The sequence below is a fragment of the Numenius arquata genome, chromosome 7, assembly GCF_964106895.1.
Source record: "Numenius arquata chromosome 7, bNumArq3.hap1.1, whole genome shotgun sequence".
Classification (NCBI taxonomy): Eukaryota; Metazoa; Chordata; class Aves; order Charadriiformes; family Scolopacidae; genus Numenius; species Numenius arquata.
The window spans coordinates 28,875,492-28,899,724 of NC_133582.1; the positions used below are offsets into that span (position 1 = coordinate 28,875,492).

Here is a 24,233-nt window from a genome sequence, read left to right on the forward strand (position 1 = left end):
AGTTTTCTATTAATAAGTTTGCGTTGAATGATAGTTACTTGCAAAATTTGTTGTCCACTAAATTACAGTTCAGAATGATGACAAATACAGCATTTATGGCAGGAGATTGACAGGGAAATAACGTAAGTTTTTATTTTATTTTTCTTCCAAATAGTAGTGTAAGGATTTTTAAAAGGCAATGAGCTAGTATTATAATTAGTGGTTTATGAAATGGTTTGGTTTATAAGTTTAATCTAGTACAAGTAGCGAAACTTGACTCAATGTTTGATGTTATTGATATCTTAAAAGTGTACGTATGTACCCTGTTAATATTTTGTGCAGCTTAAGAGGTACAATAGGCCCTGAAGTTTATAGGTTTGTGTGCTTTTTGGAGTTATGTGATTTTTATAGAGCATATTATTTTGAAAAGCATCTAAGGCACCCAATTTTTTTAGGAGCTTTGGCTGATCAACAGGAATATCAGTGTAGCCATACTGAAGTTAGTTGATGCACACTGAAAAATGTTGCTGTGAGTGGGTTCAGACTGTTTTAGGCTCAGGGAAATTAAGTTGCAGCAGACTAATGGTCACAGCAGGTGAAAGGAGCAGTAATTTCGCGGTTTTCCTGGTGCTAACTCGCGCTGCTCGATGCTGGTCGTAAGGATGGATAGTGCACTTAGGTCCCTTCCACTGTCCCTGAGCTCTACAGATCATCCTCCTGTTGAACAGCAGGCGCAGATGGTGCTATTTGTGGTTGCATACCACAGTTGGTGTCTGCATGGAGATGATTTAACGTAAAGGGGGGTATGGGAGTACTGGCTGGTAGTGCTGTACTGAAATGCTGGGGGGAGTGGGCCGCAGCGGGGAAGTGGTGCTGTTGGGCACTCCTGCTGTTAAGTTTGTGTGGATGAGCTTTGAAGGGCTTCCAGTTTTGAATCCCTCTGCTTGTACAGTGAAAATAATGATTGCAATGGGTTTGGAGCATGTGCAACTGATGGTTAAATATCCTTTTCTGCCACTAAAAGAGTTGAAAGGTTTTCTTTAAGTTCATCTAGGACCATGCGTTCTCTGCCATTTCATATTCCATCTTGACAACCGTAATTCATCTCAAAATGTCAGCCGTACCTAGGGGGAGTAAGGACTACAAAATGCACATCGCCAGCCAAACAAGGGAAATGAAAAACACCTTATGTCGAACCACACCGAGCTCTCTCCCATCTTCCCATTTCCTGGCAGAGGTCCTGTACGTTCCCTGCCATTGTAGCGTCTTAACCATGTGCTCCAAGTTATAAATGTACACCACTACATTCCCCACCACACCTCTTCACCACCCGCTAGATTCGAATCATAAAATCTTGTTGTGAAAATAAATCACTCATTTTTCAAGCAATTGATACCATTGAAATTAGTTTACTTTGTGGTTTAGCTGAAACTTAGCTTTCATAGCGCTGTGCCACAGCGTTGGTAACGGCACTTCATAATGCCATTATGTACTTGGCTTTTTGGTGTTGCAAGTTAAAAGATATTCATAGCATGCTGTCTAAACGTGGGGGTTTTTGTCTGGCAGTAAATACTTTCTTTAAGTTGAACATGTCAAGTCATACAGGTAGTAAAGGAAACCAGAACATTGTATAATCTGTGATGTTCTACAAAGTTATTACAAATATATAATTACACTATGGCAAATTTTTTGAAAACACACATGGGAACTTAAGGTTTGAAAAGTCCCAAATTGGACTTCAGCTCTATGCAGTGGAGCTCATTCTAGCATAGGCAGCTTTACCTTGTAACCCTCTGCTTTACCTCTGCAGAGTCCCTCTGGCATTCACCCTCGTGAATCACAGCAGAGCGGTGCTGTCAGGGCTGCTCTTAAACAAGCAATTTTCTCTCTGCCCACTCACCTGCCACTTCAGTTCATGAGGCAATCACCAATTGTAAGACAAACAATCTAGCAAAGGTGCTCACTATACTGCTTTTAGGACAAGAATGCCTGCTGCACAGAGGAACTCATCTTACTGTAGTGTTTTGATATAAATGAAGGAGGCTGAAAAACAAAAACTTGGGTCCTACTTTAAAAATAATAAACCGAGGCACCAATAACAGACCGCAGTTTGGCTGAGTTTTGGGTCAGGTCCTCTGAGTGGCCGGAGAGGGGCCTTCTCCTGTTGAAGCAAGGGTTCAAGTTTCTACGTATCAGACAGGGAGTTTTGGCACTTAGGTTTTTGGAGCTCCGGGGCTTTCTTTGATATGGGTGTTAGTGCTTCTGCAGTTTCTTAATGCAGGTAAGGTGCTGTAGGTATGGTCTTTCAAGGTGGAAGTCAAGCTAATTTTTTTTTGGTCCACAAAGACCAGGCAAAGAGAAATAACTGCATATCATTTTCTTGGCTACTATGGGAAATACAGTTCTGCTGGTGCGGTGCTCAAAGCCAAGACCCAGGGCAACTGCCCAGTTTCTGGCAAATAAGAGGGAGGTGGTCAGAAAGAGAGGCTGTGAACAGGTCACTCCTAGCAATGTCAAGGGGATAAAGCCATTGTCATTGCCCCATCCCTAGAAGTGTTTAAGGCCAGACTGGATGGGGCTTTGAGCAACCTGCTCTAGTGGAGGTGTCCCTGCCCATGGCAGTGGGGTTGGAACTCGATGATCTTTAAGGTCCCTTCCAACTCTAACCATTCTATGATTCTATGAAAGGCGGGCAGCTCAGGAGCTTCTACTTTAAATTTCAGTAAAAACAAAGACTTGGTTTTTTTAAAGCCCATGTGTTCTTCGTGAAGATTCAGTAATGAAAGTTGCATAAAGGAATGGCTCTCAAACACGAATATTAGTTAGATAGTCCGCTTTCATGAGGTGATGCAGGGAAATTAGAGAAAGCTCAATTTGTGTTTGATGTTATTTTTGTCTGCTGTATTCTGTGCTGGAAGAAAAGTGCTTCCCTTGGATGTGGCTTGGTTGTAGCAGAAATGACACTGGGATGCCAGTGCAGAATGCCGAGCACTTAATTTGAAGAAAGTCCTTGCTCTGTGGAAGCAATTATTAGGACTGCAGTAGGAGGCATCTGGTCATGTAGACATAGCAATCGTATTCATGTAATGTATAGCAGTTAATACATTGGAGCTCAGTGTGAGCTAGAACCCCTTGTTGTAACAAGCCCTTAAGTATTTAAATGCTCAGGTCCCTCTTATTGAAATGTCGTAGAGTCCAACTTGGCCTCCGCATGGTGACTATTGTAAATTTTTCTCATGAAGCTGCGTTACATTTCATCCTAATTAGCACTGCTGCTGTAGCTTTAGTAAAGAAGCATTAGACTAAAAAGTACCAGAGGCTGAGCGCCCACATCCTCTCCTACAGGAATTAAATCAATTTCAGTCTTCCAGTATTCACACAACTGATTTAATTTGGCCTTTTTCTCTAGATGATGGCAGCAGGGTAGTAGGAAGCTCTTGCCATTATTACTCGTGTTTTACTCCAGAGTTGTATCTGTTTTGAGTGCTGTCAGGGTAGCATTTCTTACTAGCCCCGGAGTAAAGCAAGCACACTATTTCAGTAGCAAAGAAATTAAAGGTTAGTCAATAAATAGCAGTTACCGGTAACAAATTAAGATGAGAAACGTTTTATTGTGGAAATAGGAATGAATGTTTCCTACTGTGAAATTGAATTTTTTATTGAAATCAAATATATAATTAAGATATTACTATGCACAGAAAAGGTTAGAAACCTTAGCATCTTTTGTCCATAAGCCAAATATTGTAGTATGTTGATATCCATGCTGTGAGTTCCCCATTACTGCTCTGCCAGTAATTTCAACCTGGCATCTAGACTAAATTGTCTCCCTAGGAGCCAAGAGGAAACACAGTTGATATGTGATCTTGGGCACGGGCCTTTCTTGAATGAATAAAAGCACTGTCACATTTTACGAAATTACATCTGCTGGTTATATGCTGTTATCATCTCTGAATGAGGGAGAGGGCAGAGCTCATCTAAGTTATGGCACAGCCCGCTATTTGGAAGGAGCTTGATGGGATTTTACACACTTGTAGCTCCGTTCAGATGTGTTTCAGTCAGGTGCATGACAGAAACTGAAAGCAAGGTAAGGATGATGATGTGTCTATGCAGTAATTTTAAAGTAGGTATTAAGAAACATGCACAACACGCAGATTGCTAGCTAAAGCTTGCTAAACAGCCCCAGAGCAGTGTATTCTGTCAATGGAGGTGAATAAATGCGACAAGCGTCTGCCGTGCCGAAAATGCAGTTGTCTAACCTTCTCTTCCCCGAGCAAAGCTGCAGAGGAAGCCCAGGCCCCTGAAGCCTGTGGGTTCCTTTCAGGCACTGGGCCTCAGTAAGCCCAGCTGAGCCGGGGTGTCCTGAGCCTGTCCCACAGTGCGGTAGCCAGGCTTGTGAATACCTTCAAGATCACCAAGAGCCTCCCCAGGTGAACCCCACAGACCCCTGTGGGGTTCTGAAGCCATTGTGGTGCTGGAGGATTGTTTCCCCTTGCCCAGAGATGTGGGGCCAGTAAAAGAAGGAACTAGAATGCTCTGTAATTTGTTCCCTGTGGCTGATGGGAGTATCTAAAGCACACGCTGTTACTTGACTCATGGAAAAAAAATGAAAAACAAAACGCTGGTTCGGAGTAATTACCTCTTAATATGTGAAGCTTCAATGGCAGTGAATTTTAAAATCTGTTGCTAAACTGGACAAAATCATCCTTTATGCCTCTCGTAGTGCTGCAGCATCCATTGCCACCTCAGCCTGAGCTCTGTAACTGTGTTGGGTTTTTTTTCTGCTCCGTTCCTCATTTCCTTAAAGAGCTGATTCATTGATTTATTGGGTACAAACTACAAAGCTAAGTATTTTTCAGGATGTAAGTTGTAGTGGTTGTGAGAAGAAATAAGACTATAATTCTCCCCCACTTTATTTTACTTAAGTATTTTCAGAGGGGAGGATGTATTCTTTCCATTAGACCTCTCCTTTCTTAATCACCATTCCCTAATTAATTCCCTGGTTAAATATAAAGCAAGCATTAGTCTTGAATAATGTTTTCCTGTGTGATTAAGTAAAGAAGAATTCCTTTCTTTTGTATGATGACTCATCGCCAGGGGATCTGGAGGGAGCCTGAGGGTGGATATTTGAGACTTTGGTCCCAGGTGCTCTCCTACCTTTGAGCTGTGTTCCCTGTCAGTCCAGAGGTGGGAGGCAAAGGTGATATCACATATCAACTGCACACAAAGAAGACTGTCTCTCTTGTGAAACCACGTCGCTAGCATGGCTTTGGTTTCTCCTGGTGGAAAACTGATTCTGGCTCACAGAAATGCAAATCTCTAGACACGTACAGCTAGGAAAAATGTAAATTGTCGTTCTTGCTGGCATAGCATATATAACCATCTTTTGTTGCACAACGCATTTTCTTTGGTGGCCAAGCTGACCCAAAAATGTTCCCTTTCTTATCTCGCAGCACTTTCTAGTTCCTCTCCCTGCACCAGTTAGCAAGCCTTTGACTTGTACCAATACAGCTGTGTTGGGTCACACTGCAAACCACATGTCTGAAAGAACTGAGGTTAAAAATGAAAGGCTGTGAAACAAAAAAGGATGTTATAGTGAATGAGGGCAAGGCAAAGAGGCAGGGGAGGGCAGGGCAGGGTTTAAATTGACCAAGCTTATTTTACTACTGAAGAAACATTGTCTCACTCTACCCAGAGAATATGACTTTTTTTTTCTCCTGTACTGGCTCATGGCATTAATTTTTAGCTCAAAAGGCAGTTTTAATAATGATTCTGGGTTCAAATGTTGCTCACAGCTCAAGATGAGAAAAAGAATGTGGCTTTATGAACGTAGCGGCAAGGAAAACATATGGAATATGTTTCATATAGTTACATGAAAACGCCTGTGAATTCAATGCTGTAACAGTGAAGGCTACAACATGTAATCTCTGGGTGTTGAAAAACAGGCATTTAAAAATACCCTTGGTTTTGATAAAAAATTTGGCAAACAGAAATCCCACTGATTATTTTTTTTTTCTTTCATTTTACAGGCATTTCCCTGTATTTCGACGGGAATTTATGGTAAGTAAGACCTTAAATGTCACTTATTGCTAACTCAATTTTTCCTATTATTAGTATTTTAAACAGTGATATTTCATATCAGAGGTCTCCTCAGTCGTTTTGGCTTGCAAATCTTTTTACACTGTGTTAAATAACGGTGACCCAAAGCTTTTGACTGTGACTGGATATTAGTGTGCTGATAAGAGGAATACTGCTGTGCAGCCCTTAGCACAACTCTTAGCTGTGAGCTGAGGTCCACAACTATGATTACACTTCTGCAGCTCTGGTAACTCTCAAACATGCTGCTGTGACTTCAACAGGGAAAAATACGGTTTTGGCAACATTTTCTATCCAGAAGGCAAGCAAGCAAGACTCCTGAATGCCCAAGGTGGGGAAAAAGTATGTTTTCCTCAAGCAAACTTGCTACAATAACATGTAATTGTCCTAGCTCCCTTGAGTTTTGCTTCCACATTTTTGGTTTATTAATTTGCATGCAAATTAATACCGCCTGAAGAGCTGAAGAGAAAGGGTTATTATAAAAGTTTGTCAGTTGCTTTGTTGTAACCTTAAGGCAGTCCATCACTAATAGTTGGCTGCTTTATGGTTGACATTGTGGAAGACGTGGGCATGATATTTGAAGGAAGAAAAAGACAAGCTGTTCAATATTTAGAAAAAAAAATATGGAGAAATTTATGAGAGGACATTCAAATTTTTTTAAAATTTCATTTAAAAATAGCATAGGCTGGTTTTTCTTTCAGATTCAATAAATGCGTACAAATGGTGATAGGTTGGATTACTTGTACAATTCAAGGGTTTTAGAGAAACAAGCTAAGCAGCAGTAAATAAAAAAATGCAGTCATCACGTACCACCATAGTATAACATAGCTGCTGCTGTGTGACAATAGCATACAGCAACTTTTAGGTCAGTTGAGTTTTAACTAATCAGATACTGCAGATGCAGAGAAGAAACAGTGACAGGAATATTTAGAGTTGTTTCTTCTTTTTCAAGGACCTCTTATTTAAAATTGATTGTTTGATGATTGTAAATCTGAAATAGGCTTAAGATGGTAGAATCTAAATTACTTTGGGTGCTGTATCCTTTTCTACTTGAACTGCGCTTTCATTATTGCAGAAGAACATGCCGATGCTGTTTCCACAAGCACCAGAAGTCACCGAGTATGGATCGGGTTTCAGATAAAGCTTGGCCTCGGTCCTCAGTTCAGGGCCCTCTCTTGAACTTTGAAGAGAGCTCTGCATTTTAGTTCTTGACTCTTTGGCTTAAATCTTGCTCTTTAACATAGACACATTTTTGTTATTAGTTTATAAAAACAGGCAAGACATAGTGTAAATATATGGAACTTAGTAGTAAGTGGAATGTAGAAATAAGAATAGTTCATGTTATTTTAGAATTGGCCTAGTTAATAGAAAAGGTCTCAGCAGGTGAGGAATATGGTTCCCTGAAGTCAGCAAAGAAAGTTAGAAAGGATCTCTGGTAGGAATCTTGTGTTTTCTTTTCCTGAGGCAACGGATGCTGTTCTTGAAGTTAGCATTGATTTTAACTGGAAAGCTGTGGCATTACTGAAACATTATATAATGGGGCAGATGCTATTTCAGTAACTCTTTGCTGGTTTCACTTTTAGAAGTGAATTAAGGCACATTTCCACTAAAGTACTCTGGTTTTCTGAGGCTGCTGTTTGTTTGTTTGTTTGTTTTGGGACTATAATGTCTAATTGATTTTACTGTTCACATTTTAATAAATACTTTCTATTCCTCAGTGAAAAAAAAAAAAACTTAGCTTGGGGGAGAGGAGGAAGAACCTTCTTTCCAGACTCTAATGTACTGCTTCAGAATAGTAATTAAACAGTCAACCCTGCACCAGGTGTCAATATTTTCAAGAATGTTTGATAGCAGTTGCAGTGCTAAAATTAGGCTATGTGATGTGTTTGAGGTGTGAAGTACACTCAAAACCCGCAAAGCTATGCTTTCACCTTTCTGGTTTGTTGGGATTTTCCCCTCTATACATGCACATTCCTTTAGATAAAGTCAGTGTCTAGACAAGCAAGTGGATCAACTTCGTTCCCGGCCGCCTAGTTGATTAGTATTGCTATGTACATTGTGCAGTTAACACTGGACTATCCCAATAAAATGTTATTGAAGGAACATACAGCCTTGATTTCTCACCTCAGATCTATACGAACAAATGCTGTCCCTTCAGAAATGCTTGTCTGAGAACTGGGTTTCACCTCCAAATGGAAGTGGACATGTTTGCAAGAGATCAACTGAGTGTATCCGATCTAAGACTCTGGATTGCATTCTGCTCCAAATTCTTGTAAATGCTTAGATTGCTTCCCTGTTCTGTTATTATTAGGAGAGAGTAGTCACGCTTCTCTGGAGAGCAATCCTTTCCTGTTTGCATCACTGCAGAGCACTCCTTTTCTCACATAAAAAGGAAACTGGGAAGAAACAAGCAAGCAAACCTCTTTCTGAGGTTGTGGCCAAGGGCAGATTTCATGCTTTTCATGAGAGGGTGTTGGACAAAGAGGAAAGGTCTGCCTTTCTTCCCCAAACACTTTCCTGACGCTTCATCTCCACCCATAGCACTGTGGATGTTCCAGCTTGAACGAGTTAGAGCCCTGAGAAGGCCGTTTGCCATTAAGACACTGTGCCAGGAGCCAAAACTTTGATTTTAATGTGCTCCTATTTAAAGAGTGCTGGCAACAAATTCACTCATGAGGGGTCTTTCTTTTAGAAGTCTGATAGCTTTAAATGAGGGATTAAATCTTTAAAAAAATGAAGTAGAAAGGAACCAATGCTGAATGTTTGTAAGGAGTGCAAAACAAGTAAGGGTCTACTCACAGGCACTTTGGAGAAAAAAACCTGAGTTGTTATCTTTTCCTAAGAGATCCCTGTCACCTCTAATAGGCTTATAAACTGATAATCAGTCTAAGAAAGCAAAGTTGTAAAGACTCATATCCCCGTGGATCCATGGGATGCTCTCTTCTGTTGCTGCAAATGCTTTCCTTTATAACAAGAGCATGAAGCTTCATAAACAAAACTGCTTCAGGAGGAATACAGGGGACTTGCGTCACTCCAATATTGTTGAGGAGGGACTGGAGTATCGGGCAACGCATCCTCAGTAGCTGTTCAGTAATACTCAAACATGAGAGAGAGTGCAATCTTAGCCTTATCGCGGCTTTTCTGTAGGCCAGCTAGATTTTTAGGGATTTTCTTACATTTTGTCTCTTTTCCCTTTTTCAAAGCAATTTTACTGTCTGTTTAAAAAATATATATATAATTAAATGGTGATAAAAATAATCTACAGACAAATCTGTAGTCCAGAGGGTAAAAAGTGTTATTTAGGTTGCAGTGTGTCAAATGTTCACCTTATACACAGTGAATCGCCATTTACACATCCACTTTCCCTATAATTACCATCTTGTTATGTCTGAGGTACTGCCAGAAGGGGAAAAAAAAAAAAGTGACTTTGTTCAGTAGGTTTTATGGAAGAGCACCTCATTATCATGTCTTTAAGAAGCCATCCACAAATCCTGGTGTTTGCAGCCTGCAAAGTGAACAGGGATGTCTGATATGGTGCTACAAACCTTACGAGCTGCAAAATTTAAAATAAGGCTCTGCAGATGGATATGAGAAGACAGGAATTTTAATGTTTGTCACAATACTCTGTTGAGAGATAATTATGGTGTGGACTACATCTGGAAGGAGTTGAAGAAGTTATAGTCTATGCACACCTATTTGTTCTTCTTCTTACTATTATTTTACAGTAATACAGGGTTTGGCTTCTGTTCCTAGAAACTTATGTTGGCAACATAAGCTGCTGCTCTCTGGCAATATAAGCAAGTATTTAAATGTTACTTTAAACTTCAGGAAGGGGAGGAAAAATGGAAAGAGAGGGGAGAAAGATAAAACTTTAAGAGAAATCTCCAGTTGGTATTTCTTCTTTGTCTCTATGTCAGTGTAGCTGTATATTTTACCTAGGCTTGACTTTCACTAAAATGCTATCATCTCTCCTTTCTGAGGAAAAAAAATATTGGCAGCTCTTCGATTGTTATGAATGTATGTTTGCATTTCTTTTAAAAACACGGGGAGAGAAAGGGAAAGAAAAAGACCAAAAGCCATGAAAGTGCAGAACGTCTGAGGTGATTTAGGCAGTGGAAGCGCACAGGTTCACTGCGTTTTTAACACCTTTATTACATTGGAATAAGACTTGTTTCTTTTAGAATCAAGCCGCTTATGCTTACTTGTAGCTTTTGGCCTGTTCATGGCAAAACATTGCAAGGTTAATTTATTATGTGTTGCTAAAGGAGAGTCTGAAAAGCAAGCTTAGAAAGCAAGGAAAGAAAAAACCCAACAAAGTATGCAGTGTGTATAGGAAATAGATGGATATAATATGTCCTCAAAGCAGGATGCAGGGGAGGTATTGCAGATCCTCTGCTTTGTCTTTATCTGGGGAGAGATGTCCCCTGGTCTAGTGCCAGCTCGTGTCACAGCTGTCTTGACCTCCAGTGCGTCCTCCTCAGTATCCAAAGAACAATTCATCCTGCCAATCCACAGAGGGCTGGGAGCGTATCCGTCAGCTCTTCTCCCCGTGAGGTGATCCAAGATAAATTATAACAAGGGATTAACCGACAGGTGTGCTACTGAAGGATTATAAAAACCCTCTGAAAATCTGAGTCAGAGGACTAAGCCAAATGTTTTCAAAGGCAGAATAGATTCCTGACACAGGGCTAAAGGTTGAGGCAATCTATTTCCATCTTTTCCATCTGTTTCTTCTCATTTTCTGTTGGGTTTTCATTCCTAAGATTTGTATTTCTTTAATGAGCAATTCTAATAAGGCTTGCACTGTCATCTTTCCAATGAAGGAGTTAGCTGCAAATTTTTCAGAGCTGCTATACACAAATTTATAATAAGTAACCACGAAGCAGTCTTGTATTTATCTCCAGTCTGGTGCTTTGAGTCCCGGTAACCATCACAATGACCTGATGCTCTACGTGATCATCAATCATCAGCATTTGAATATCATGATGTCTATAGTGACCTGGGAAAATAGATATTATCATATAAATTCTCTTTGATATGTGGAAGGGGAAAGAAAAAAAAAATCCAGTAGGTCACATAAGGAAACTTCCCATTAAGGAGATCGTCTCTTATTACTAAGCCAATTTTTTAACCTGATCAGCAGCTCCTCATCCCTCAACTCAGACTACATCAACTTTTTTGACACTGCTGTGTGATTTTACCAGTCATTTTTTGTAACTCATTGGGAAATTAATTTATTTACTCCATAATTTGTGTAATGTGATATTTTAGCAAAAATGAAGATGTATGGTAACTCATTTTTTGTTGCTTCTTTTGGGACTGATCGCCAGTTAACTGAGATTATTATTAAAATTAATAATAGTAACAGCTATGAAATGACTATTATAATATTCAAGTAATCCTAGAAATCTAATTACTACTTGTATAAAAATTTGTTGCATACATTATTTAACAGTGTTCTTATTTCAGACAGTGCAGTGTCCATGATACTAATTGGTCTCTTCCCATATTTTAAATACTAAAAAAATTATTACTGGAAAGTGTAAATCGATGCGCTCTCAACAGTCTAAAATTAACATTCATATGACATACTTAGCAGGGAGAAGCTCAAACTTGATTCCAGACGAGAGACTTAATAAGCTCACTTTTTCAGTGGAAACTGGCATTTTATGGGTATTGTAGTTAGACTATCTAGGATTTTATCTATTCTGAAGTTCTTGCTGACTGGTCCCACTTACAGCATTTCCCCTGAATACTAGGGGGAAAATCCTGTCCTTCATTAAAATGGTGTTTAGTGACTGTCCTTAAAAATTTCCCTTTCAAAAGCTTAGACTGTTGAACACTAAATACTCAGTTGCCTCATGGCCTCACTTTTTGTCTTTTTCCTTTTCTTTTTTTAGGAAAAGACACAGTGTCTATGTAGCTACTATTTTTTTTCTTTTTTTTTTTTTTCTTTTAGAATCGGCAGAATTATAAAGAACTTAAAGCTTTGTAAAGTCTGGAAAGCCTGGCTCCTTTGTTAGGCTTGATTCCTGAGTTTACATTTGCATATATTAATTGCCCCCTTCAATCTTGCAACTTCTGCCCACAGTCTTTAACCCTCACTGACTTGGTTCTGCTCTGCAAGAAACAATTGTTTGCGTGCTCTCTTGTTCTTATTTCATAGTGGCTTACGTCTCGAAGCTTCTAGAGTGGCTCATGTCTAATTGCTTTTGCAATGAGTTTATATAGATATCTGCAGACTTTTGAAGAAAAGCCTGTGACCTCTCCAAAGGCATTAAAACCACATTGCACTTGGGGCGCTTTTCCTCTTTTTCCTTTCACTTTTTGTATATTTTTTTTTTTTTTTTGGCGGCAAACTACTCTGCAAGGCATGAAAGAATTGGAAAAGATCTCTGGTATTCAGAAAACATACTGCTGATATCACAAACAGGGCTTCAGCTGATCAGATAGGATGTTTGTGATAGGATGTTTGTTTTGGTATTTGTGGTTTTCCATTCAAAGAATTAAGAATGTCTCAGTTACCATGATGAAAGTTAAAACTGCATTGTTATGTACGAACAGTATCACTTAATTCCCTTTTCTAAATTTTCCTGGCTGATGTCAATAAGATAATCTATGTGTTTGTTCTATGGCTTTACAATCAGGAAAAGCTAAAGCTCTTTGAAGCTAATTTGTTAAGAAATTAATTTAAGTAAGAAAATAAAGATATACGGACCTTGCCCTAGAGACATTAAATTAACATGATACATGAAGTACAAAATACTTCTTGGTAAAAGGACCAATTATTGCTATCCAAAATTTACTTTGAGATAATCTTGTCTCTTCCCCCAGAAAAGAGCATGTCTCTAGAACTAAGCTTGGAGCCCAGTCTGTTAGTGAATTCCACCACTTGCATTGGCTTTAATGAGTATGGAACATACCACAGCATCGCGGAAGAAGCCAGCAGCAGAAGGATGCCCAAGTTCAAAATTATGCAGTGTCACTTTATTTAGCTTTAAATGTATATAAAGGAATGAACTGGCCCAAGATAACTTAAAAATTACTGTCTCGAAGAGTTAAGAGGCTCCTAGCACCTAGTCTAATCATTTGGATACCTAGTCAGATAGTTAAATCAACCAGTTAAGTGTGTATATTGCTATTCATGAGTACTTCTCTACATTTATATTTATTCTTGAGAAGTCAGCATTCAGAAGAAAGGGCAAAGATGTGCTCCCTTAGGGTTCTCTGAGGTCCTGAGTAACACCATCCAGGTTTGAAATTGTTCCTGCTTCTAGCAGAAGGTTGGACCAGATGACCTTCAGAGGTGCGGTGGTGCCCTTCCAACCTGGGTTTTTCTGTGATTCCAAGCTTCTTGCATGTTTTCTTTATTGACAAGTGAGAATTCGTATCAGGGAATTGCACCGTTACTTTAGATTCCTTGGTGAGATCTTATCCGGTGCTACAGCAAAGCAGGTTTTCTTTCCAAAAGGAGAACACTGTGTTCTTGTGGGTGTCTTTTAACTATATTCGTGATTAAATGTAGTGTGACAACTTAGTAATTACAAGAACATTTTTTTCGTGCCTTCTCCATTTCTACAGAAAATGTTGTATATGAAGTATGTTACCTCTGAGTTTTAAACACATTGTAAAAAGACAGATGTGTGGTTTAATGGTTTCAGTCAAATTTCATGATGCAACTGAGCTTCCTTGAAAGGAGGAAGTTAATATAAAATTAATCCAGTTAAAGAAGAATGGGTATCATCTTGACAGCTGTAAAACTACTCCTGGGTTTGAAAACTTGCACTAGAGCTGATGTGTGCTGTATTAGCAGTGATTTCATTCACCCATGCACTGTGGCATAACTAGTCTTGTATGTAATCTTAGTGATACAGCACAAATTGTCTACACTTCAGCAGCTAGAAAAAGATCTAAAAAGTGTCTAGGGTAATATTTTTCAGTCCTAGATCATCACCCACAATCATTTTAATATTGAACAGTTGTTTTATCTGACGTTTACAAATGAAAACTTTTAAGCATATTCAGTTAAAATTGAATCCCACTCACTGCTTAAAACTTACTCCTTGAGAACAGAATACACATACTAGTCTATACTTGTATGTCCTTAAATAGTGGTTAAAAGCCTGACAGTAAAGATGACTTGGAATAATATATGTAGTGTGACATATATCAATTAGTTGTAACACAAAGGTATTAAATATATCTTATTGAACTTCTGTGCCTGCGTTAGCTAGGAAATGCCTTAAGAAAACAGCTCCTTTTTCTCATTCTTTCCTTATTTCTAGCACACAGCAATACTCTGGTCTGGCCAGGCCACAGAGTATTGTGTACCTGCCCCTTATTTGTCCTATTTTTTGTTCTCCATAGCAGACATTGTATCTTACAATTTGTACATTTTATATATTCATAGATTCATAGATTGGTCCAGGCCGGAAGGGACCTCCAAAGGTCATCTACTCTGACCTCCCCGCAGTCAGCAGGGACACCCCCAACTAGACCAGGTTGCCCAGGGCCTCGTCGAGCTTCACCTTGAATAACTCCAGGGAAGGGGCCTCAACCACCTGTATATTTATACAATACCTATCATAATGGGCCAAGTCAGTGTTGGAGACCCTCTTCAGTACAAATACAGAAAGTCACCATATACATGAATCATCTCTCATTCATATGTTAGGTGTCTGAAGGTTGCTTCAAGAAGTGTGGAAGAAGTATGTGTAAAAATACTGAGGCTTTTAGGTGGGCTGTGAAAAGTAAAAATGTATTGCTGTTAGGGCAAATACTTTCTCCTGAAATGAAAGAAAAGATCAACAGAATAGACTTGCTATTGTGGGTCTCGAGGAAGTACCTGAAAGACAATTTAAAGGTGTGTCTGCCTCCAGGGGTCATTCACTATGTTGTCCATTTTTCTGCATCTTTGTTAGTCAGGAATGCTACCATACATCATTGGAAAGGGCAACTGCCGCTGAGGCAGAAGAAGAATAGCAAAGTTGGGTGATTCAGTGTAATGAATGACTAATCCAGTTTCTAAGCCAGGATCCTGTTTAAAAGAGGTTTTCTGCAGTTCTGCACATCGCAGATCTTTAAAAGAGGTTTTCTGCAGTTCTGCACACCGCAGATCTTGGCAGTAGTTGTGTTAATGGAAGGCCACCTTGGGCCTGGAAGAGAGTTGTGCCTTTTTGTATTCAGAATGTGTTTAAAGCCATTGTGTGCTGCTGACTGCTGGAAACACGTTCCCCTTTCTTCTGTCTGAAGATGTGATATCCAAGACAATAGGATAAAATACAATGAATGACAACAATGGAAGGAAACATCTATTGCAGTGGTCTGAATTTTCTTGAGGTAAAAGAGGTAATAGAATGGTAGATTTTTATACATGCTTTGAATTTATGCAGCTTGACTAATTTACTGGTGGTTGTACCAGTGCATAAAATTAATTGCATGCATGCATTGTTGGGAATGAGGCATTATTCCTCAAATTCCATATTAATAATTAATAAAAATCAGGTCGTTGTGGAATTGTTTCCTGTTTGATTAATCTATCAGAATCTGATTATTCAATTTAAGCTAGTTGTATGTATCAGTGAAATATTAAACACTTTGTGAGAATGCATGAGGTTTATGGCAGAGGAAATGCAGCAAGAGTCAAAATTTACCTTACTGTGAATACTGTTCAGGAGAAAGTTTGAATGCTTTTAAGAGCTTCTGTACAGAGCAGAATCACTGCTTGTTCTGTTTACTTAGCAGTAATGGTATACATATTAAATTCCCCTTCAGGCTTACTCAGGGTGAGACGTTCAGAAACAAATGTGCACCTTGTTGGAGAGTGTTAAGTCAGAAGTTCAGTATGTCTTAACAAGGTGACTACAAAAATAAATGTGGATGGCCTTTTTGTGTACCTGCCAGGCAGGCAGGATACAAGTCAACCATTTACTGATAGAGCTGGTTAGCGAGGGAGGGTGGGAAAAGTCACCTTCTGCTTTAAAATACACTTTGAGTCAGGTTTCTGCTCAATAGAGCTGAATTCAGTTTATTTCTGAGCTGTCACTACTGCAGAATAGCACCGGTTCGAGGGGTATTCTGTGAGAAGACTAACTGTAATTGGCAATCCATTTCTTCATTTCCATGCTATAGCCAGCCTTGACAAATTAATCACAATCAAATACAGGCTGTGGGAAAGGGGCGACCTATGTAGCACAGAAGAAAAATGAGGCCTCATGCTGGCATGACAGACTAATCTTTCAATTCACCCCCTTAGACTGAATGAGAGGACTTGTTGGTGTGCCTGTCACCAACACCACCCATAAACAAACTGTTCACTCCCGGTACTAGGGTTTGGCGGGTGCGATAAAGGTTATTGAGTGCCACCCAGCACCTCGTCGATCACTGCTCTGGGTTGGGGATCACCTGGATTAGTCCTGAGGAGGAAGAGTTAGTGTGCAGTGGTTTACAAGATGCCTGGAGAGAGCACAACTTAAATTAGGTTGTGAGGAGTGATTGTGTGTCTGATCCCACAGGAACCAAAATGGCTCCTTGGTTTGGGTGGACGTGTTATGGCGACTGCTCAAGAAGCCTGTCACAGCAATGATTATTGCCAGCAGGTCTGAGCGACGATAACTTGTCTGTGAAGTTGACCCAGGGAACAGGACCTAGGTTGATTCCAGATGGAAAGGAAAAAATGGCAGGCTAAAGAGCTAGATTGACACTGTCAGCCCTGGAAAACACTTGAGATCTTTTGGTAGATGTCTTAGCTTACTTCTTATGTAATTCTTAGAATGGTGCAGCACTTCTAGGGTTATATTTGGAATATGAAGACCCTATTTTAACTGACCTACTTGTGATAATATTCTTTATGCTATCTACTGCTCAGATTTTAGGTTTTCATCTGGTAACTAAAGTGGAAACAGTTAAATTCATGCTGGAGTAAATCAATATACCTTGGTGTCATAGAAGCTTATAGTGGTTTGCACTAGCTGTGAAATACTCCATTGCATTTAGAGGAGTAGATGTAGCTTTTTGTAATTGACCCCATTTGCTTTGACTCTAACTTCATTGACTTCAGCAGAGAAGAAAGCTCATCCAATGTCCTTTCTTATAATGTTCATTTTGAGCAGAAAAGACTTTGTTATCTTACTTTTCTTGAAAGAGTATCTACCCCCTTGAAAGGAACATTACTTTAAAGCCTGATTTGTAAATGATTTGTGTGTGTCTCTCTTTATTCCTTTCAATATATTACTTATACGCGAGAGAGCAGAGTGCTTGCTTTCCTATATATTACTAGATGATAAACTGTATCTATCATTTTCCAATTTAGTTTTGGACAATGCAGCATATCACTTTTTTCCCCTTCTCTCTATGATGTTTGAAAGAACCCTTTAACAGAAATAATATATAGTACTATTTATAGCATAGTAATTTACTGTATGTGATGCTGTGGCAATGGAAGACTTTGTCCCCCTCTATTTTCATTTCTGTCTGGAATAAGAACATTAAACCTTCACTTTCAAGGAGTTGGAAGTATCCCATATGGAAAATATCATCTTTCATCACACATTGTGGCTTGTTCTGTCAAAAAACAAATTCTGATTTGCTTAGTCAAATTGAGTAGCACTTACAGGTTGCTTGTTGGGGAAGGTACTGTTCAACGTGAATAATGGGATGTTGATCCTGCATGGGGAGGGCCTGGCTCAGACGTCGCTGAGCTAAATAAGAGCCAGTATAAATGTCAGCACATTGTTCCAGCTGGCAGCTGGGTAACATGTCTTCTGTATCCGTTTTCCTGTTTCTCAGTTTTTATGATCAAAAGCTTATTTCTAAGATGGAGAAGATGACAGTATGAACCATTGAGCATTCTGGTAAGATAAATACAGAATAGGGACATCTGAAATCTAATCTTAAAAAAAAAATAATGCCAAAACAAACAAACACACCCCCCCACCAAAAAAAAAAAAACCAAACCCCTGCAAAAACCCACACCCCCCCCCCAAATAGTTGCATCCTTAGGATGAGTAAATCAACTGTGCCAGCAGTCACCAGCGTGTGGTGCATAGTTTAAGCTTTATGTACCAGTTCATTATCCAATATTGGAAAAAAATGAGTATCAGTTTTATGCAGAATGCATATCAGCGTAAATTGCCCAGTGTAGGCTGTGAGCTGTAGCCAGTGCAATCATAATAGCTTTTCAACTGATGCAGTTTTATGGCTTCAGAACATTAATCATTTTCTTATGCCTTTAATTACCGTAAGGTAGTTATATTTGTGTCCATAATAGGTGCTAAACATTATGCCACTGATAGGTTTTTAACCATTCTTTTTGTTGTAGCTAGTAAACACAGCATAGCAGACCGTTATGAGTCCAGAACTCTTGTTTCTTAGCTGAGTGCCATTAGGAACATTACTGCTGTAAGGCCAACAATGTTTTGAGCTATATTTGCTAGCTGATTGTAGTCTTCTGGCTTTTTTTTTTTTCCTGGCTTTAGGAATGAGAGAAAGGAACAATTCAGTTGCTAAACAGGCACTGCTTAATTAAGAGAAGATGATTTTTGTTCCTTCTAGAAAAATAAAGTCTAGTTCCCAACATGAGAAAGGAAAAGTCACTGCATTTTCCAGAGTACTAAATACAACATAGAAGAAAACAGTGATGTTACTTACGTGCTGACTATGCTGGTCAGTGGCCTAGGAATCTGCTGTTTTAGTTTGCTGTCGACTCTTCTTAAGTTGTAATTTACTATTTTTCAGTAAAGCAATAGTTTACTAATGTATAGTAGGCTCTTCACAAAGGAGGATGTGAGATTTAAAGTTCAGTTCTATTCCAAGCTCTCAGCCGTGATGCAGGTAACGAGGGTGCATATTGTCAATGCTTCCATGTCATTCCTAATGAGGATTTCAGGTTGTGGAACCTTACACCAGTCTTGCTTTTGTGTGGCCTGTTTAATTGTCACCATTTTATTGAATATAGGTAATCAGAAGCAGTGATTTTATTTGCCATGCTTGGCAACCAAGAAGTGGAGAACGTGCAATTGACAAACTTGAATGTCCAAGAATCTATAGCTGTTTAATTTATGTGCATACTCAAGGTTTTACCAACTCCCCATGTATATTTTCAGTTGATGTTTTTCAATATTGTGCAAAAGTGACATAGAAATGTTTAACTGCTCTACTATTGAGTTTCTTTGATAACACCAGTATATTCAAAACTGTCTCACCAAGGGCAGTCAGTGATGTTCTAGTTGAGAATTTCATGCATTTGATGGTAAAGAATTAACTTCCGAATCCTTTCTTACCTTGTTTCGTGTTTTCAAGCTTTCTTTTCCTAGTGGTTGACCTTTTTCCGAGTTTCCCATGTTGATTATGTGGCATTTACGCTGACCTTAACTAAGCTGAACACTTTCTGAGAAGAAATAGATAGAAATGTTTCTCCATCAGCACTCGTGCCAATAAAACATAGACTTGTAGTTTATAAACATACACTATGTTTAAATTACATATGATTTCAAGAGGTTATATACTTTAAAAAAATTACATTGGATAATGAATTATGTTTACTTAATAGACCAATTTTCACAAATTATTGAAGTTTCACAGTCTCAAAGCTTCCAGCTAGGAAGAGGTCACCTTGATATTTGCACTGAATATATTTCAGCCTTGGCTCCACATTTTATCATTCTTGGTGTCTTAAGTTTTCTCTTACCTCCACAATTTTTTAATCTACTTATTTTTATTATTTGTTTTTATGACTCTTACTGTCAACATATTTCACTGGTTTTCTACTTACTAAACAAAATGGTTCAACCTGAATTTCATGTATAGTCTTAATTTTGTAACTTGTAATGTATGATCCCTGCTATTTAGGTTACTCTGTATTTATTGCTTGTTTTTGTCACTGCCTACTAAATACATTAATGTCTGCGGATCTCTAAATTATAAGGCTCCTCTCTTCCCCTAAAGTGTCAGAACTCATAATGAAACTCTCTTCCCCTTCGTTCCCAACAGATCTAAATATCCACTTAGTAAACACTAGGAGGTAATCATGTGCTTCAGTCCAGTCCCAAATTATGTCTGTAATTTTCAGTGCTTAAGACAGTATCATCACATTAATACTCACTGGATGCAGTTACTGAAAAGATACTTCACTTTTAAAAAAACCAAAGTCACCACCACCAAAACATCTGAGCGATCCTATCTAAGTGCTATTTGGCTACTCTAGTTCCACCTGCTGTGAGGGTGCCTTTCTTCCAACAGCTCACTCTGCCGGTTCCCTTGGTCGCCCCACGCCAGGAGTCACAACCTCCTCAGGTCTGTCAGCCCACCTGCCTGACTGTGTGACTTCTTGCTAATCCGTTTCAATCCTGAGGAGCGTGGTTGGAAAAAAAACCCACAACCTAGATTGATGCTAACCCATCCCACTTGATTTGGACCAAAGCAGGGGACGTTCACACAAACATTCCACCAGCAGGTCTGAGTGTGGAGTAACTTCTGGGGAACAGAGATGAGCTGCTTGAGGTGGTAGCATCTTCATTTGTTAAAACTGGATTTAGGTGGTGATGTTTTTCCACACTGTGAACTTGCTTTGTAGTGTGTGGGCTTTTTTCATTTCCTTACTGAATTTTCAAAAGTGCCTCAATCCTTTTGGATCATCAGTTATATACTGGCTGTATTATCCCAGTCTTAAGTACACAGAACATTAGAAAGTAGAATCTGATGGGGAACTGCTAGGAAACAAGATCCGTATTAAAATTTCAGCACAAGAAAGTTCACACACTCATTGGTTCCTCCATTGACTTAGTACTATTATTGCACACTAGCTCTTCATTTGAAGTGTTCTAAGCAGTTTTAAAACTGTTACAAAATCTAGTCGCTACAAATGCTATCCTTAGCAATTCCTAGTGGAGAGGTGGGTTCTTAGTTCATTTCTCTTCTTTTAGTGATTGCATGAACTCAGATACCTTGTAGCAATTAGTCTGTTTGTTAAAATTCAGTTGTGTCTTAGAGATTTAATTGTAATCTCCTATTTTCTAAGGAGTACAAATCCTCCTTGAGTCTTCTGAATTTTTGAGATCCTTCTTTCATTTGGATGTCTGCTATTTTATTTTTTTCTCTATTCCTAGAATACTTAAGTTAAACACTGAGTGCTGGACACGTGGTGGTTTTAACATGGCTTGATTAGGACCTATTACAGTGTTAGTATAATTTATTTTTATTTATGCTTAATTATTTTAGATAGAAACAGCACCTTTTGTTTGCGTTTTGAAATAATTTAAAGTAGTAATGGCACAAAGCTACAAACTTTCAGTCTGTTACTCTTTTCCTGTCTCCAGGTAGTTACTGTAAGTTTAGTACCTTTAATTTGCATAAGCATCAAGCTGCATGAGATTATTTTGCAAAGCTCATATAAATATGTATAATTCAAATAAGCACAGATATTGTTCCCATTGGTTTTGACTCATCAGTACTCTTAACTTTTCTTGCTTTGTTGTGGAGGTCCTTTCTTTAGTAATTCATTCATAAAAATCAACTGTGTTTCTTGTAGAATGTCAGTCTGTTAGTTTTGTAAACCTAACTGGAAAAGTCTAACTAGAATTAATTGCGCCCTTACACCCTCAAAATACTTCTTTGATTGTTTTGGAACAAACTCTTACGCTGGTCTCGCCAGCATCAGTGCTCTCATGCCTTAATTTTCCCATCTCTGCCTTTTTGAATAGTTTTTCTGCACGTTAATGTGACTTAATTTTGCAGTCTTTCAAGTTGTGTGTTTGTTGAAAGGGAACTAGTATAGCTAGAGTATTTTATGACAGAGAAATCTGTGGTCATGTGGTGGCTTGACCTTGGCTGCCACCCAGCCACTCTCTTACTCCTCTTCCTCAGCAGGATGGGAGGGGAAATAAGATGAAAAAGCTCATGGATCGAGACGAAGACAGGGAGTTAACTCGCCAAGTGCCATCGTGGGCAAAACAGACTTGTCTTGAGGAGAAATAATTTAATTTGCCAGTTAAAACTGGTTCGAATAGTGAGAGACAAAGGCCTTCCCCACACCCCCTCTTTCCAAGGTCAGAGCCACCCCCTCACTCCCAAATCTCCCACCCCCTCCTGCAAGAGGGGCTTGGGGAATGTTTCTTACAGTTTATTTTCTTTTCCTCGCTGCCGGTTACCCCTTTCTAAAACGCCTTCCCCCGTGGTGCCACTGGTGCTGTGGAGGGCCTGGGCTGTGCCCTAGGCGGGGCGCTGCTGGAACCATCCAGAACCGGCTGGATCCGGCCAGAACAGGCCTGGGGCGGCCCGGGCCTCTCCTCACAGAGGCCCCGCAGAGGCCTGCACACGGTACAAAACCTTCGCTACAGACCGGGAAATATGAGGAAGCTTTATTATAAATTAGATGCCTTCTTTGCCGCCTTCTCTGTGATCTCTGCAGTGCGAGGAGGAGAGGTTGTGAAATGCCTTTTTCAGTTTTAAGGTATAGAGGTGGGAGATTGCACTTCTCCCCCCCCCTCCCCCCGCCCCGGGTTGAGGGCTGTAAAACCTCTCTAAACCTGCCTGAATTGCCCTGACTTCTCTGGATTTTGTTCCATACGGTGATCATTTTGCCTCCTCCGTGCGGTTTTGGGGTGGTTTTACTGGTTTCTGTCCCCTGAGATAAGAGGAAGGTGGTGCTGTGGAGGGTGGTGACTGCGTGATGATAATTCACTGAAATAATCCTGACTCAACTCAATATTGCAGTGGTATTTTTTTATGGGGTGGAGATGTGCAGCTATCGTGTTAATGCAAGCTATCTTGATTGTAATTGTATATATAGAGAGGACCCTTTGATAAAATTAATGGAAATCACATTTGCTAAAACCGCTTCATAAGCTCAACTCTGAACGCTAATGTTTGGTTTCAATTATGTAAAAAGCTCCTTTGAACTGACCCGCCTTCTTTTTACGTTTGCTCTAATTAAAGCTCTTTTATTTTCCATAGTTTGCTTCGTTGCTTAATAATCAATTACATTTCTCCATCCAATAAGTTTAAATGCTTTACTGTACACTGGCTGCTGATCTACCTGGGCTGCCGTGTTTCCGAGAGGATTGATGTTTGCCTGCAGCATGGAGATCTGCCTCCAAAGTGTCGTTTTCCCCAGGCACAGTGTGGGTCATCTCACACTGAGCGTACGCACAAGCTAAATTTAATAAAGTGCTGGAATAAACCACCCCTTTTGCTGCCATATGGCCGCATTTACAAGGAAATTGAGGTGGGAGGTCAATTCTCACTTAAAGACTCAGGTTGGAGATGCCTGTTTTTTAAGTGAAGGTCTTTTAATCTCACTTGTCTAACAGGTGGTAAGAAATTTACATTTAAATTGTCCAGATCAGCTTCTGTATTTGCACTGGGTTGTTGGACAAAAGAAATTTCTTAGTCTTCCATATCCTTCGCTGCTTAATCTAACCAACCATAGCATAGGCTCCTTCTTTTCAAATATGGGCATTGCTTCTGACTACAGTAATTGTCATTTGCATTGGTACTTCTCCTGTATCAATTTGAATGTTGCTCAAAATGACATGGAAAATATATTTATTTGGGTTTTTTACTTCTGAAGAATGGCATCTCGCAAAATGACATAATTTTACTTTAAAGCTGGATTTACCAATATTGGTCTAACCAGAAACGTTGACATCCGTTAACATTTTTAAACATTAAGGATTTCCTTTACCTGCTAAAGCAGAACACATTTGCTTGTATAATGATTTTTAAAAAAAAAAATTTAAAAAAATCACATGTCAACTTGTCAGAATAAATGCTGAAAGTGTTATTTAAAACAAGTGTTAATAAGACCTAAAGTTCATATCAAGATTAAATTGGATTTGAATTTGTGGGATTGGAAGCGCCACTAACTAGTTATTTAATTTCCTTTTTGATTGAAGTATGCAAGACTCTGTAAATGTATAATTGTGAGTGAAATGCAAATTAGAGATAATATCAGAAATCATATTTTCAAAAAATACTTGTTTGACAATTAATGCTGTGATCTTTTGACACGCTGAAGAGCCTGATGAGATCTGGGATATTTTGTGATCACCTGCTATTGTTAGGTTTAAAAGGCAGCTGATGTAGGGGCTGATTGTCAGTCAGGAGAAGTGTTGCAATAATGGGGTGCTAATGCAGGTATATATAATTAGCAGGTGAGGGAATGA

At 39.2% G+C, this 24,233-nt stretch overlaps 1 protein-coding gene across 3 annotated transcripts in view; it reads left to right on the plus strand.

Moving 5' to 3' along the window:
- The window catches only part of MACROD2 (mono-ADP ribosylhydrolase 2), an 896,489-nt gene that overhangs the window by 590,855 nt on the left and 281,401 nt on the right, over positions 1–24,233 (plus strand). For all 3 annotated transcript variants that reach the window (XM_074150306.1, XM_074150308.1, XM_074150307.1), the window contains exon 7: positions 6,006–6,036. In XM_074150306.1, coding sequence (XP_074006407.1) covers positions 6,006–6,036 — 31 coding nt within the window. The remainder of the gene's footprint in view (positions 1–6,005; positions 6,037–24,233) is intronic.